Below are 13,489 nucleotides of genomic sequence, written 5' to 3'. Positions count from 1 at the left end.
GGAGGGGAGTGGGGGCTGCCACCTGTCCCAGAGCAGCCAGACGAAGCAGTTCTATGGGTATGACGGAACGAGCCTTTAGGACTTCATTATAACCAGACAGGAGCTACAGTGAGCGCTCGTGCGCACACACACACACACACAATACAGTTACAAGTGGGCCATCTCAGAACACACAAAGATTTTGTTTTTTTATAGTGCACTTATTTTGGTTGGTCCTCATGCTCTCTCTCTCTCTCTCACACACACACACACACACACACACCCTCGAGCTCCATGCTTTATTTGGCTTGATTAGACTTTTAACAGAGTTTTATTAAGACTGGCAATAAAAAAGCCTATATAAAATGAATGTGCCTGGTAACCAAATGAACTCCATTTGTGTTGCCTTGGGTGTGTATCTGTGAGTGCTTGACTACAGCACTTGCCTGTGACTCCTAATGAAAGAAAAGAGCAAGCCCAGGAACCCCGTATGGGTCTAGTACGTGCTCCCCATCGTACAGTGCTGACTGACTCCATTGCAGTAAGGTTTTACTGGAGCAAATCCACACACACATCGTTATAAAAACAGAGCATAAGCCTGGTGATGAGGGGATCGTGCTGCTCGTGTTGTGTGTCAAAGGATTTTAGGGGCGTATTTTCAGACAGTGCTTTTAAAATGGGGCATGTATGCTAATGCTAGCATCCAGGCCTTTGTTGCCAACAGGTGTTGGGTCTCATTGTATGTTTTAAAGATGTTTGTGTATGGAAAGCAGCATGCAAATGTTAATGAAAATCAGGCAGCTAATAAAAAACCCAAGAGACAGGCAAACTCAAAGGAAAACAAAATAAAACAACAACCCAAGATGAACAAAAAAGACTAGTATGACACAAACGCCGTTTTTAAACAGGACAAACACAAACAAAAAAAACTGCATGACCAAAGTTGACACTGACGTGAAGGAAAATCAACCACAGCCCAAAGAAGCCAAACCACTGCGTATTGCTTACTGACTAGAGGGATTAACAATACGGCACAACCCACTGACCCCAAAACACGCCCGAAACCACCAACACAGACAGTTAACACAAAGCCTGACTGGCTTCGGCTACAGTAAAGGCACATACTTGATCAGTACTGGTGCTGTTTACAGGAAACTGAATGACCCATAAACAGGACACTGAATAATCTGAAGCTGTGGAGGCTAGAACGCCCCAACAGAGAGACAACAGGCTTACCAGCACCAGTGATGCTGGGTAACATGAGATGACAGGGCAAGGTGATGAGGACTTTTCTAGCTGTGATGAGACACAGGGGACTTTTTTTAACAATGTTGCTGGGGCAACCACATAACCGATCCCATGATGTGATCTGATTGGACAATCATTATTGTTTGAAGCACTTCAAAACACAACTGATGCCCAATATCAATGGGAATGCACCCAAACAACCAAACTCAGGAATACAGCCAGACAGCATTGCTCAAAACTTTGCCTTGAGTATCAATCTCTGTTTCTTGAGGTCACTGAGTATTGTCTATCAGAATGAAAAAAGAATCAGTTCTACCTAGCTGGAGTTGCTGCAGCCAACAGCTAGAGCTGCCAGGCAGGTACTTTGCTACACTCTATGAACATGGGGGCTCATGAACATGCCCCCAGACAAAGTCCTTTTAGGCAAGTCCCTCCACTCGGCGGCCATACTGCAACACTTTTTGGGCACTCATCGGGCATCCTATTCGGCAGAAATGCGCGTGCGCAATGCTTCACGACAGCAACCTTGCTCCAGCGGCGAGTTCACAACACATGATTGGCACGATGTCTTCACAACACACCACATGATTGGGGTAGCCATTCACACCACTGTAAGGCCCAAAGGAGCACACACACTCCTCCCTCTCCCCTGGGGCAGCCATGGCCTACTGGTTAGCACTTCGGACCTGTAACCCCGACCAGTAGGCATGGCTGAAGTGCCCTTGAGCAAGGCACCTTTCCACGTTCCACATACTCGACGCACCCGACCGGTAGCGCGACAATGTGACGTCACAGAAGCGCCGTAACCATTTATACTCGCGCGTCGTGGTCACGACACTAGTTGCAATATTCTCCTGAACAGAGGTGTCGCAGTTGTGAAAAGATTAACGCTAACTACGTTACACAGCAGAAGAAGCTGCATTAAGAAACACTAGGAGCAGAGAATGTAAACGGGCTCTGCTATTAGCTAGCCTCTGTGATGGCACTTCAGACTTTGGTTGCTACTATTCACAACTACCACCATCATTATCATCTAGTTTCCAAGGTGTGCGCACAGGTAGATAGATAGATGGATATATAGAGAGATACTTTAGTCATCCCGAGGGAAATTTTAATAATTTAAACAGTTTAGTTAGCTGGCTAGCTAGCTAGCAGCTGGCTGAGTTTGTGTAATTTTCTGAAGTGGAAAGAGATTTTGCTCAGGCCTTAATAGATATCCTTTGTTTGAAAATAAATCGTTATTCTTTCCTCTTAATTCCATTTGTTGCAACTCTCGCTGGTAACTTTGTTAACTTATCCAGCAAACTATTAAAAATTCACGACTGTAACAAAACACTGCAACTCTCGCTTGCCCTCGAACTAGTCCATCTTCCTGTTTCCGCTTTGTCGCGCTCGTCTGAAAAAAATGAGTGGTGCGCTACCTCGCACTACCTGGCTAAAATCCTGGCGCGCCAGCAAGATCAACGTCATTTTGACGTCACGGTGTCGCGCTACCGGTCGGGTGCGTCGAGTATGTAGAAGCCCTAACCCCTCACTGCTCCCCGAGCGCCGCTGTTGATGCAGGCAGCTCAATGCGCCGGTATTAGTGTGTGCTTCACCTCACTGTGTGCTGTGTGTGTTTCACTAATTCACAGATTGGGATAAACGCAGAGACCAAATTTCCCTCACGGGATCAAAAGAGTATATATACTTATACAATGTATTCACATGTCGACGTTTTGCAGAGGAAGGGGTAAAATATGTGTAGACAACGGCCATATTGGCGTTACAAACTATCCATTTCTATGGAGGATTTTTTGAGTGCTGTGTCTCCTCATTAGAAAGTCTCTGCCCCAGAGTCCTCAAAAATTATACAAATTGATTCATTAACCAAATAGTTGCTGATTAATTTAACAGTTACCAACTTATCGATTAATTGTTGCAGCCCCCAGTGTATAAGCAAAAGCAACGTGAGTGGTAAAGCAAAGAGCAGATGCTTTTATCAGCATTCAGGTATCAATCCAGGGTCCACTATTTCTTAGGTGTCAACACTGCCACTTCTCCACCACACCTTACCAATAGAGTGGAGAAGTCCCGCCCCTTCCGTTTGCCTCCATGGGACCTATCTTTAAAAAAAATTTGAACGGCAGTCTATGGCGAAAAATAAATTATTTTCTGGTCCCGGTTGACTTGTGCCTTGAATTACCCATATGATGTTTGTCAATTTTAAAGACAATTTTTCATGTAAAGACATTTGCAGTTTGTTTCGTAACTACTGAATTACAACATTGTGAAAGATCGTAATTCCAACGACTACAAACCCATCAGTCGCGCTAGTGACGTTAGCTCATTCACAGCCACACTAGATTGTACAAGCATACCAGCAACAGGTCTTAATTGGGCTTTCCTTGCCGAAGAAAATACCATGAGTCAGAGGATTAAACACATCAGGTAAGTTGTATTCGTCCATAGACTGTACATTACATACTGTTAAGTGACATAGCAGGCAGCAAGATGCAACCGTTAACTAGCATAACAGCTCTTATCGTTTCATTACGTTGGTGACGTACATCGTTTGAGACGAGAGATGTAGTCCACTGAGTGGATTCGCACAAAACCAACATAACTTTTGAAGTCTATCGAACAACAGTACTTTCTTGACGTGAAAAAATATCTTTTAAATTCACACACATCATATGTGAAATTTGTGGCACAATTCAAACTGGACCAAAAAATAATTGTTATCTCTCCATTAACTCCCGTTCATAATTTTTTGAAAGATAGGTCCCATGGACCGGAAGTAGAAGGGGCGGGACTTCACCACTCTATACTCTTCTGAAACTTGGGGGATCTGACTGATCATGATGGGTTTCCTGGGCTTTCAAACAGCGCTGAATAATTGAACTGATAAAGCCTCATTGTGACGAAAGCAAGTGAATCACTTCAGCTCAGGCAATCGATTTCTCTCTTTGAGTAGCTGCCACACAAATCAAATTGATGATAAAGGCGAACCGATACACTGAAATCTAGTTGGAATAAAAACATAAGCACTCCATGGGAAACCCAAGAAAATCAATAAGAGAGATAGATAACCACAACTGAAGACACTGTAGGCCTACAATACAATCAACTCAAACCACTGACACACTCACTCACTCACAGGCAGGAATGGCTGTGAGGTAGCTCATTGCTAAGCAGAGAGGGCTCAAACCAGTGCTACTAATAAATTAGTCTGGTGCACAGTACCTGCATCTGTTTTCATTCTGTTATTCTCTTCCTAAAAATTACAGCAACACCTTCCAGTCAAGTACGTCTCAATCACCGTCTTACTCCATTTACGGTACCTGTTCTTTCCTGATGCCTTCTCTGCTTTCTCTCTTTCATTCCTCGTCTTTCTCTGAAGACCAAGGCTAAGAGAAGACAGGCGCGTTTGTTGCATAAGAGGTGAGGTGGTGAGCCTTCAACTGAGAGGATTCTCTCTAATGAAGAGTGGCAGGAGCTTAGGCCAGGATCAGACGAACCTGCCTTTACCCCACAAAGTAGAGAGTTGATGAATGAAGCAGTCGAGCTCGTGTATAGTGGTTGTTTAGTCTGGACTATTGGACACAAGACCAGGGCAGGCTAACGTAATCTCATTCTCTCAATGTGGACAAATCGCAAGATGGCATGGCCATGCTTACAGTGCAATTCAAATCACCCAACTTTAAACATGAACACACAGTGGCAAGGTCACACACACACACACACACACACACACACACACGCACACACACACATACCTACAACACACAGCCTGCACGCCTGCTATATGACCCACTAAGTCAGATAAAATTGTTCATCCACTTATGTAAAAGAGCAGCGTTGCCCACTCCTACAGCGAGTGAAGTGGAAATCAAGTCACAGAAGGCCAAATTAGATTACATTTCAAGGATAAGAGCAAGGTTTTCTTTACTGTATACAGACATGATTTAGTCCTACCGATAAACTACACTTTTCTTTCCCCATTCTTCTTTGGACTGTCAAAAATATTCCCAGAAACTCTGTATCTCGGTACAGCCAGTAATTCGATAACAAGACAACACAAGCAGCAGAGATTCCACAAGAGGGTAAAAGCTACCTGGAATGACCTTCCATGTGAACATTAACAGTGGCTGACATATAGGTAGGCTACTGCCTATGGGCAATCAGCAAGAAGGCCTATCAACCTGCAGATAAGACAAAAAAAGATAAAAACACTCCTCTCCACAACCAAGTGTAATCTTGTAAAATAAAAAATCTAGCTGGTTTGTAGTAGTATACAGAGACTTATCCAACACTTTCTAAGTAAGATCATTTTGACTTAATTTAATGGGCAGCCTGTCTTATTTTAAGAAGACAAATTTGCTTAACGCACTGGCAGCCAAATTAGCTTGTTTCAAGTACAAGTTGTATTATTTTGCCTTATATTTGGAGCGCCATTTCTGCAGTGCACATGCACTCTACAGTGCACAGCACCACACCTAAGCAGTATAGAGGCTTTAATGGTGGAAACAAAGTGAAGTTCAACGCTCTGACCTCAACTACTGCCCGTCATGTGGGCCCGGGGGCCTGATGAAGGACGACTGTGTGTGTGTGAGGCTGACCTGAATGTGTGGCTCTCGTGTGGGCCCGGCTAAGGTCCAAGGCCACTGCGAGTGGTGCACACAGCCATAGCCACAGCCGCAGCAGCCCCCCACCCTCCCGCCGAGAATTCACACTCCATGAACATTCTAACTAAAGATTCTGTTCCGCAACCATGTAAGATTCTAAAATTCCATGTTCAATTCAATGAACCCTGATATTCTTTAGAATGTTTAATTTTCAATTCCAATATTCCCGTCACACCGGTACGACATGTGCAACATTGGGTCGAGGAAACAGCTAGCCTAGCCCTCAGGGCCTCAACTAAGAGCAAAGGTGAGTGACTAACCTCCATAAACACTGAACAAAGAGAAGTGACAGCTCTTTCCCCACAGTATCTACCACCCTTTACCCTATCTACCCCACCCCCTGTTTCGTTCTACCCACCTCCTTTTATCGCTCTGAGGAGGAGCGAGGAGGAGCCCGACAAAGGAAAAGAAAGGACAGTGTCCTCCACACAAGCCTTTAGAGCTGCAAAAGGAAGGTCTCGTTGACATCTAAACTAAGCAAGAAACTCAAAGGCCTTCTACTAACTGGCCACTGAAGAAGTGTTTCCAACCAAACAGAAGTGGGGCTGCAGCTGTCGCGCAAAGCCAAATTAAAAAGCTCAGACTCAGCGAGGATTTTTTTTTTTTTTTTTTTTAAAGAGCACAATCTATACCTGAGAGAAAAATAACCTCTGGAAAAACATGCCATGTTGACACAAAGCCCCTCATTAAAAGCGAGAACAAAACATTACAAAATAAAATGTGTTAGACAGATGACACTGAGGATATCTTTTGAATAAGCAGTCACCTGAAGTCAAGACTTGAGAGGCATAACACTATAGGAGTGATGCTCCAACAGCTGCTCTTCCAGATATCTTCTCTGCCAATTATGTTTTCCAGTCATCAACTCTCAGGGTTCTCATACATAATCCCCCTTCTCAACAAACACACACACACACACACACACACACACACGTCATCTCATACAATCCCATCTTTTAGGAGTGAAGCGTCTTTGTGGTGCCTCCCTTCATTCAACATGCACTCTTCAGTCTGGCACACACTGACCAATCCAGTGATGTCTGTCTCTCTCCTCCAGAGATCTCCCCTGCCTGGCCACTATTACAACACAGGGTGAGGACTTCAGATGGCCAAACAGCCAGCAGGTGTACCAGGGAGCAGAAGAATGGCACTCTGCAACTGCAGAACACTAAAGGCCCACATCTAGTCCTGCGCCTGTGTTCCGTGCGAGCCGCGCGTGACGCGAATTGCGTCTCCGACACGTGTAAATGTGCACAAAGCAGGCTTGTGCAAAATTCAGAATTTGAGAATGGGCCTCCATTCAATTCATGAATTGGAATTTGAATTGAATTGGCACCGCCCCACAGGAAGTTGAATTGGAATTGGACATGGAAGGAGGAATTAAATTCATCGCAATTCAAAGCAATTCCAGTGACACAACAGCAATAATGTGTTGAATCTCACATACATTCAGTGTTGGGACAGTTACTTTAGAAATGTAATTGGTTACTATAAGTTATAAGTTGTGTGATTGATGCAATCATATCTATATATTGTTAAACACTACCCTTAAATTACATATATGAATTTCCTTGAATTGTAATTCTAGATCCTGTTTTTGGCCTTAATTCAAATTCAAGAATTGAATTGGAATTTAGGAGTCATTCTCAATTCAAAAGTTGGAGTTTCACTCAAGGCACCTTCCCTCCCTCCCTCCCTCCTCTTCTCTTACCGCTCCTCTACCAGTCTCCAGTGCGTCCAGGCTATTTAAGTAGCTTATCGCTCACAAGGTCCCCTAAAAAGGACGGACTGGCCGAGGAAACTGCCACTTGTCTTGGACTGAGCACTAGTGCCGCATTCCTGGGGGACTGCTTTGGACTCCGGCCACACACCAACAGTGTTGTGTTCTCTCTATCACTCTTTGCGGAAACTTCCAGTTTCTCTGGAGTTCTGGGTGGTGGGTCACGGGGCATCGGGAAGTAAATATTTGAAACAGTAATTAGACAGACAGCACTCCTCTATCAGCTTTAGAGGTAACACAGTGGAATATGGGGCATTATTAAGAATGCTCTCTCCCTTGCACATAGCACACACAGATAGACTGACAGACAGACTAACAGACAGACACACAATGGATTCAAAATAGGTAATTCAACTCTCAGATAACAGCTGGGGCAGCACTGACTGACGCGACTGAGGTGCATGGTCATAGAGGCTAAAAACACTGGTAGGGTTGCACTGAAATATCGCCATCAGCCGATACCCACCTTGTTGACGGGCACTGGTTTGGCAATTACAGATGGCAGTGGCTGATGCTCATCTGGCATGTCGCATCAATTTTTTAAATAATAAAAGTCCTTTTTTTTTCTTGCAAACACCGTGCTCTCCCGTTTGTTCTTTGTGGGTGCATGATCCGTGATCATCAGTCGGAGCACTTGGTGTCTCCAAAGTTGTGTTGTGAACTTTGGAGACACCAAGTGCTCCGACTGATGAACGGACGGTGAGGCCCGATGTGTCGGAGCGCTCATTGATTCCATGCCGCACTAGACAGGCTACAGCCTACAGGTGTCATCAATTGAGGCAACTTGCCTATTTAAGACTAGAAGTGGTTAGGGATTATATACACTGACGAAGGCCTCAAGGCCGAAACATTTGCTACCCCTGCTGCTATGTGAAAATAAATTAGCAAAAAAGAAGCGATTTTGGAGTGCGACCGTTTTCTAAACAAATATTGGTATCTGCATTGATCATCAGACAAAATATTGTTTTTAACATCGGTATCGGCACAGAATTTCACCATCGGTGCACCTATAAAGCGCATCTACAGCTGAGGTGCGGTAATCCTGGGAGTCTCAGCTGAGAGCTGTTAAAGCTGGTAAACTCCCGCTGCCACTGCACCTGCGCTTTGGAGACCTCACCTATGCAATTTTGGCTAGCTGCGGCCTTATCTTAAAATGTCCTGTTCAGCTGCATCCATCTTCTGAGGCACCAAGCACTAGAGCCAGATGAGTACTACACACAGAGTTGTAGCCAAAACATTGCAAACATCAATGGCTCTTCCAAGAAGAGGGTAGAGGAAGAAGGTCTGCTCACACTCGTGTCACTCGATGGAGCAAAAGTTTAAAAAAAAACTGAGGTTTCACAGATAGCGTCACTTGATGTGCGATTCTGGTTACAAAATTGCTTTTGTTTTGCATGCTGTCTTGCTCAAGTGACAGTCAAAGGGTGAATGTCTCTTCATGAAGGCGACTAGGTTGGAGACAAGACAGTCCTGAGGTATGGCAAAGCTGGCAAACACAATACAGTCAGTAACCAAATACAGTCAGTAACCACACACACACACACACACACATTTTCATAACCTGAAATACTCTCCATGAAACTGTAATTTTGATGACATGGAGTCATGTTAAGTACAACTGTTGTTGCTGTACCACTTTCCATTCTGGTTATTCAATGTGTAATTTTGCGAATATAACAGCTATTAGACTTCATCATGATGTTGCTATTTCATGACGATATATATGCTATTAGGCTAGGCCTCAGGCCTGTGCCAGGCTATTGTTGACGACAAGTTTCTACTGTTGGTCGATGGACCTGTCCATCGAGAACATGTTCCACTATTCAATCTTGGTGTGTAAATAAATATACATGTAGATGAAAAAAAAAAGTACATTTTAGAGGACTGCACTGGCAATGCTTCTCACTTTGAGTGCTGCCTCCAAAGACACACAGAGCAGAGGGGGAAAAAGATGTGTTACAGATTGAAAACACTGTTCTTTATAGATCAGTGATTGAAAATGAGAAGAGTTGGAGACCGTTAACAGCTGAGACAGCAGAGGTATGACTTCAATTAACACTCAGATTCACACTAATTTGTCAGCCAGTATGCTGTTCTATGCGCTATGGTGAGAATAACTCATTACTCTGGGTGAGTAACTGACAACTGAAGGATCATAGAATAACTGAGGCAGGGGCTACCAAGAAGAAGCCAAAAGACTAGCCTATGCCTGAAAAAGGATTTTAGAAATGACATACTCACATTTGGTTAAAAAAAAAAGCTCAAAGATGAATGCATTTATATATTCATTTAGTAGACGATTTTATCCGGAGTGACTTACAAAAAGAGGAGTAACATTCAAGCTACAATGCAGAGAAAACCTCAGGTGGCAATAATTCCTCCAACAATAGTTGAAAAAACAACTAAAACACTTTAGGTGATATGAACTTAAAAGTGACAAGAGTGACCAGAATTATCCATAAGCACAAGGGTATCCATAAGGGTTCAACATAAGAACTGGCCCAAGGCAACCAAAAGAGTTTGCCGGGCAAGTTGGCCCGACCTACCTACTGACCTATTTGGGGCAGTGTCAGTTTTTCTGCCCATCACCACAACAAGTCATTTCAGTTCACCTGATGCTAACTGGTTGAAGCTCAGGCTACTAACAGAAAAAGGGGGTTCAGTACAATGTAATAATATAAAAAGTGACTGTTCAGAGACAGTAGAAATACAGGGGGGTAGTACAAATCAGATGCACTGGCCAGAGGAAAATCTTACGTTGGACCCAGTCCCTGATAATATCAATGAGGACTTTATATCCAAAAGGTTACTAAGAATGGTATTCAAGGAATTGCAGAATAATCTTCACATATTTAATGCTCAGAGAGAGCACATTTAAAAATAAAAGTAGTTAACCTACTACAGATGAATAACATTTTCATTGCTTGATTTTTTTTTGTTTTAAAACACTTTGGAACATTAAGCAAAGTCTGAACCATGAAATATTTCTTCAACAAAGTCAGGCTCCTATCCTCCATCATTTCTTCACGGCCTTAGGAAATAAACAGTGTGCTATGCACAGTGATTCTAGGCACGTCTCTGAAGCCATTGTGGCCATTTATTTTGTGGAAAATGCCATTAAGATCTTGGTAGGTGAGGTAAAGGGCACTTTAAATGGACTCCAAATAGGTGGAAACTGCAGCTTTGGTGGATGGGGTTGAATCTGGTTTATAGAAAATCTCTGGAATTTCAACTCAGTGCAGGGCAGAGAAACATTTCTGACAGATGGCAGTGAGATGTCAGTCCACAAGCACACTAGACAGAGAAAAAAGGTGGATCGAGACAGATGAGAGAGAGAGAGAGAGAGAGAGAGAGAGAGAGAGAGAGAGAGCGCGCTAAGGGTGGACGATGGAGTGGAGGAAGGAGGAAGCTGGTGTGCAATGTGTGTATGTGTGTGAGCGAGAGATAGCCTACAAAGAACATGACAAAAAAGGGAAATGAGAGAGGAGGCAAAAAGTGATGGATGGACAAATGAAGATGAAAAAGAACAAGCAGAAAGATGGACAGATGCAGAAGCAGAAAGATGGAAAGGGTGTAAAAAGGATGGATCGAGACATAGGCCTAGATTCCCTCCTGGGAATTGCTGAGAGAAGAGTAGAACAAGAATGAGGGCGAGACAGCAAGAGAGAGAGACAGAGAGAGAGAGTGAGAGTGAGAGAGAACAAGTGGAGGCAGTAATCAGAGATGTCAGCCAGGCTTGCAGCGTCTGCTAGCCACACATCGCACCCTCTCGCAAAGAAAACCTGGCAGTAGCAAAAACAGTCCTCCTATTCTCAGCACCACGTAGCTAGCCTAAGCTACTTCTCTTGTTAAGAGCATACACATTTATGGCCAGTCTACAAACACTCAACAGCCATTTTCAACAGTCGCCAATAAATGCTCCTATACTCAAAAGACACAAAATAGTACCAACATGGTTACACACAACCTTTATGCAGTAGCATAATTAGAACCACATTAGAACTTGTCATTTTTCAACTGAAACAAACAATTAGTCACACATTTAAATACTGCTACAAGACAGATTAGCCTGTATGATAGGTTGAGGAGCCGGGCTTACACCTTACCATCTTGTGCTTTATGTTGTCCGGACTTTCTACAGTATGTGAGCAACTCGGAGACACGAATCTCCTGCGTAAAAAGTGCATAGCCTTGTTATAGGCAGTCCATTACCATCTCTCCCAATTGGGGGAGGATCTACATCAGAGAATATAACCAAATTTAGAGCTGATTGCTATGCTGTGTAAGCCCTATGTTTAGCTCAAAAGGATGAGTCCAACTCTGCAACATGTTGTGCATGGCTTGTGAGAGGACAAGTAACAAGCAAACCCCATGAAACTCCTCCCACAACCTTGTAGCATATAGGCCCTAGGGTTTCATACCTTGAGTCTTTTTTTTAAAGGACACAATGCAGAGTTCAAAATGACAGCCTTTCAAGTCACATGACTGGACTAGAAATCAATTTTGACTGAACTACATTTAATGTGACATAGTTTGTAGACCTGACTTTCTATTCAGTAAATAGACAAGGACATGTGTGGCAGCCATGCGATTGCCTATTGTGATGAACGCATCAACGCATAATCCATACACTAATGAGGCCAGACACTTCAATGCAATGACAGGAGTCAGTACATGGAACTGTACTGGCATAGACTGAGGCTGAAGTTAAGACAAAGCATCTTACTCTAACTTAAAGGACCTCGAACAAAGTTGCCCAGCCCTTGATCAAAGAGTTTAGTTTAGTTTATTTAGTATTAACATTATTTACATTAGTTACGTGCGTCAACTTACAGCTGGCTTGTATGTGAAAGCCTCGGGGAATGTCTAATTGTTCAAGTGAGCAACATATGAAAGTAATGTTAATCTAACTTAAGATAGCGTTACCCAGTAATTTAACCCAGTTACCCAACGTAGGACGTGGTACGAGAGTGTGTCTACAGGACCATACCAGATACATTAATCCAATTTATTCAGTGTTAGCTGAGATGTAATATGGAGTAGCGCTGGCTAACGTAGTAATGTTGACTAACTGTGCTGGAAGTTACCACTTGTTTGGTGACAATCCACTGTCATCTAGCTAGCTAACGATCAGACCTCCAGCTGCTGTAAAGTGAATCATGTAAGTTAGCTAACGATAGCTAATATCTAGCTAGTAAGCTAGCTATCAATTTTATCATTAGAATAGGGCGCCCATGTCGGCGGTAAGTACGATCATTTGAAAATACGGATTCGTTTCATGTGACTATCGTTTACGTTACAACTACCATGTGCGGGTGGTCTTGGTCACAGCGAGCTCGGTAATTAAATAACAGGCAGCAACACAAAAATCAATGAAAATTCAGAACCACTGAGGGACAACACACTATGCCCTTTTTGAAAGAATACAGTTGAAATATCTCCACTGATGCCAAACACATGATTCGTTCAAATCATTTCATAAACACTCACGTACCTCAACCTACCCTGATACAACAGCGCAGTGAAGGCTACGAGAAAGCTCTAGAAAACCTGAACAAAAGCATTCATATCTGGAAGTTCGGAAATTTCTAAACTTACCAGCGGATCCCTTTTCTTCAGCATCTTCCGTGAAAACCACCGTAGCCACTGACGGCACGGAATGAGGTCAACACGTTTGAGGCGTAAATGGGCGGGACAATGTCTTGAACCAAAATATGAAAAATATTACAAAAACACGTGAAATATCCGATGGTTCTCACTCGGTAGTTGAGTGTCAGGTTCGAATGGACGTACTCGGATATCCCTCTATGTCGCT

General features: G+C 43.3%; 1 protein-coding gene across 2 annotated transcripts in view; it reads right to left on the bottom strand.

Moving 5' to 3' along the window:
* Positions 1-13,427, bottom strand: part of atp2c1 (ATPase secretory pathway Ca2+ transporting 1) — a 49,034-nt gene extending 35,607 nt beyond the window's left edge. The window contains exon 1 of one of the 2 annotated variants that reach the window (XM_042106685.1): positions 13,273-13,427. In XM_042106685.1, the coding sequence (XP_041962619.1) occupies positions 13,273-13,296 (24 nt within the window). In that variant the 5' untranslated portion in view covers positions 13,297-13,427. Of the gene's footprint in view, positions 1-13,168; positions 13,250-13,272 lie in introns of those variants that run through there. The other variant, XM_042106687.1, reaches the window with a different exon arrangement.
* Positions 13,428-13,489: the final 62 nt, after the last annotated feature.

The sequence above is a fragment of the Alosa sapidissima genome, chromosome 10, assembly GCF_018492685.1.
Source record: "Alosa sapidissima isolate fAloSap1 chromosome 10, fAloSap1.pri, whole genome shotgun sequence".
Taxonomy (NCBI): Eukaryota; Metazoa; Chordata; class Actinopteri; order Clupeiformes; family Clupeidae; genus Alosa; species Alosa sapidissima.
This window is presented reverse-complemented; position numbering and strand designations above follow the sequence as displayed.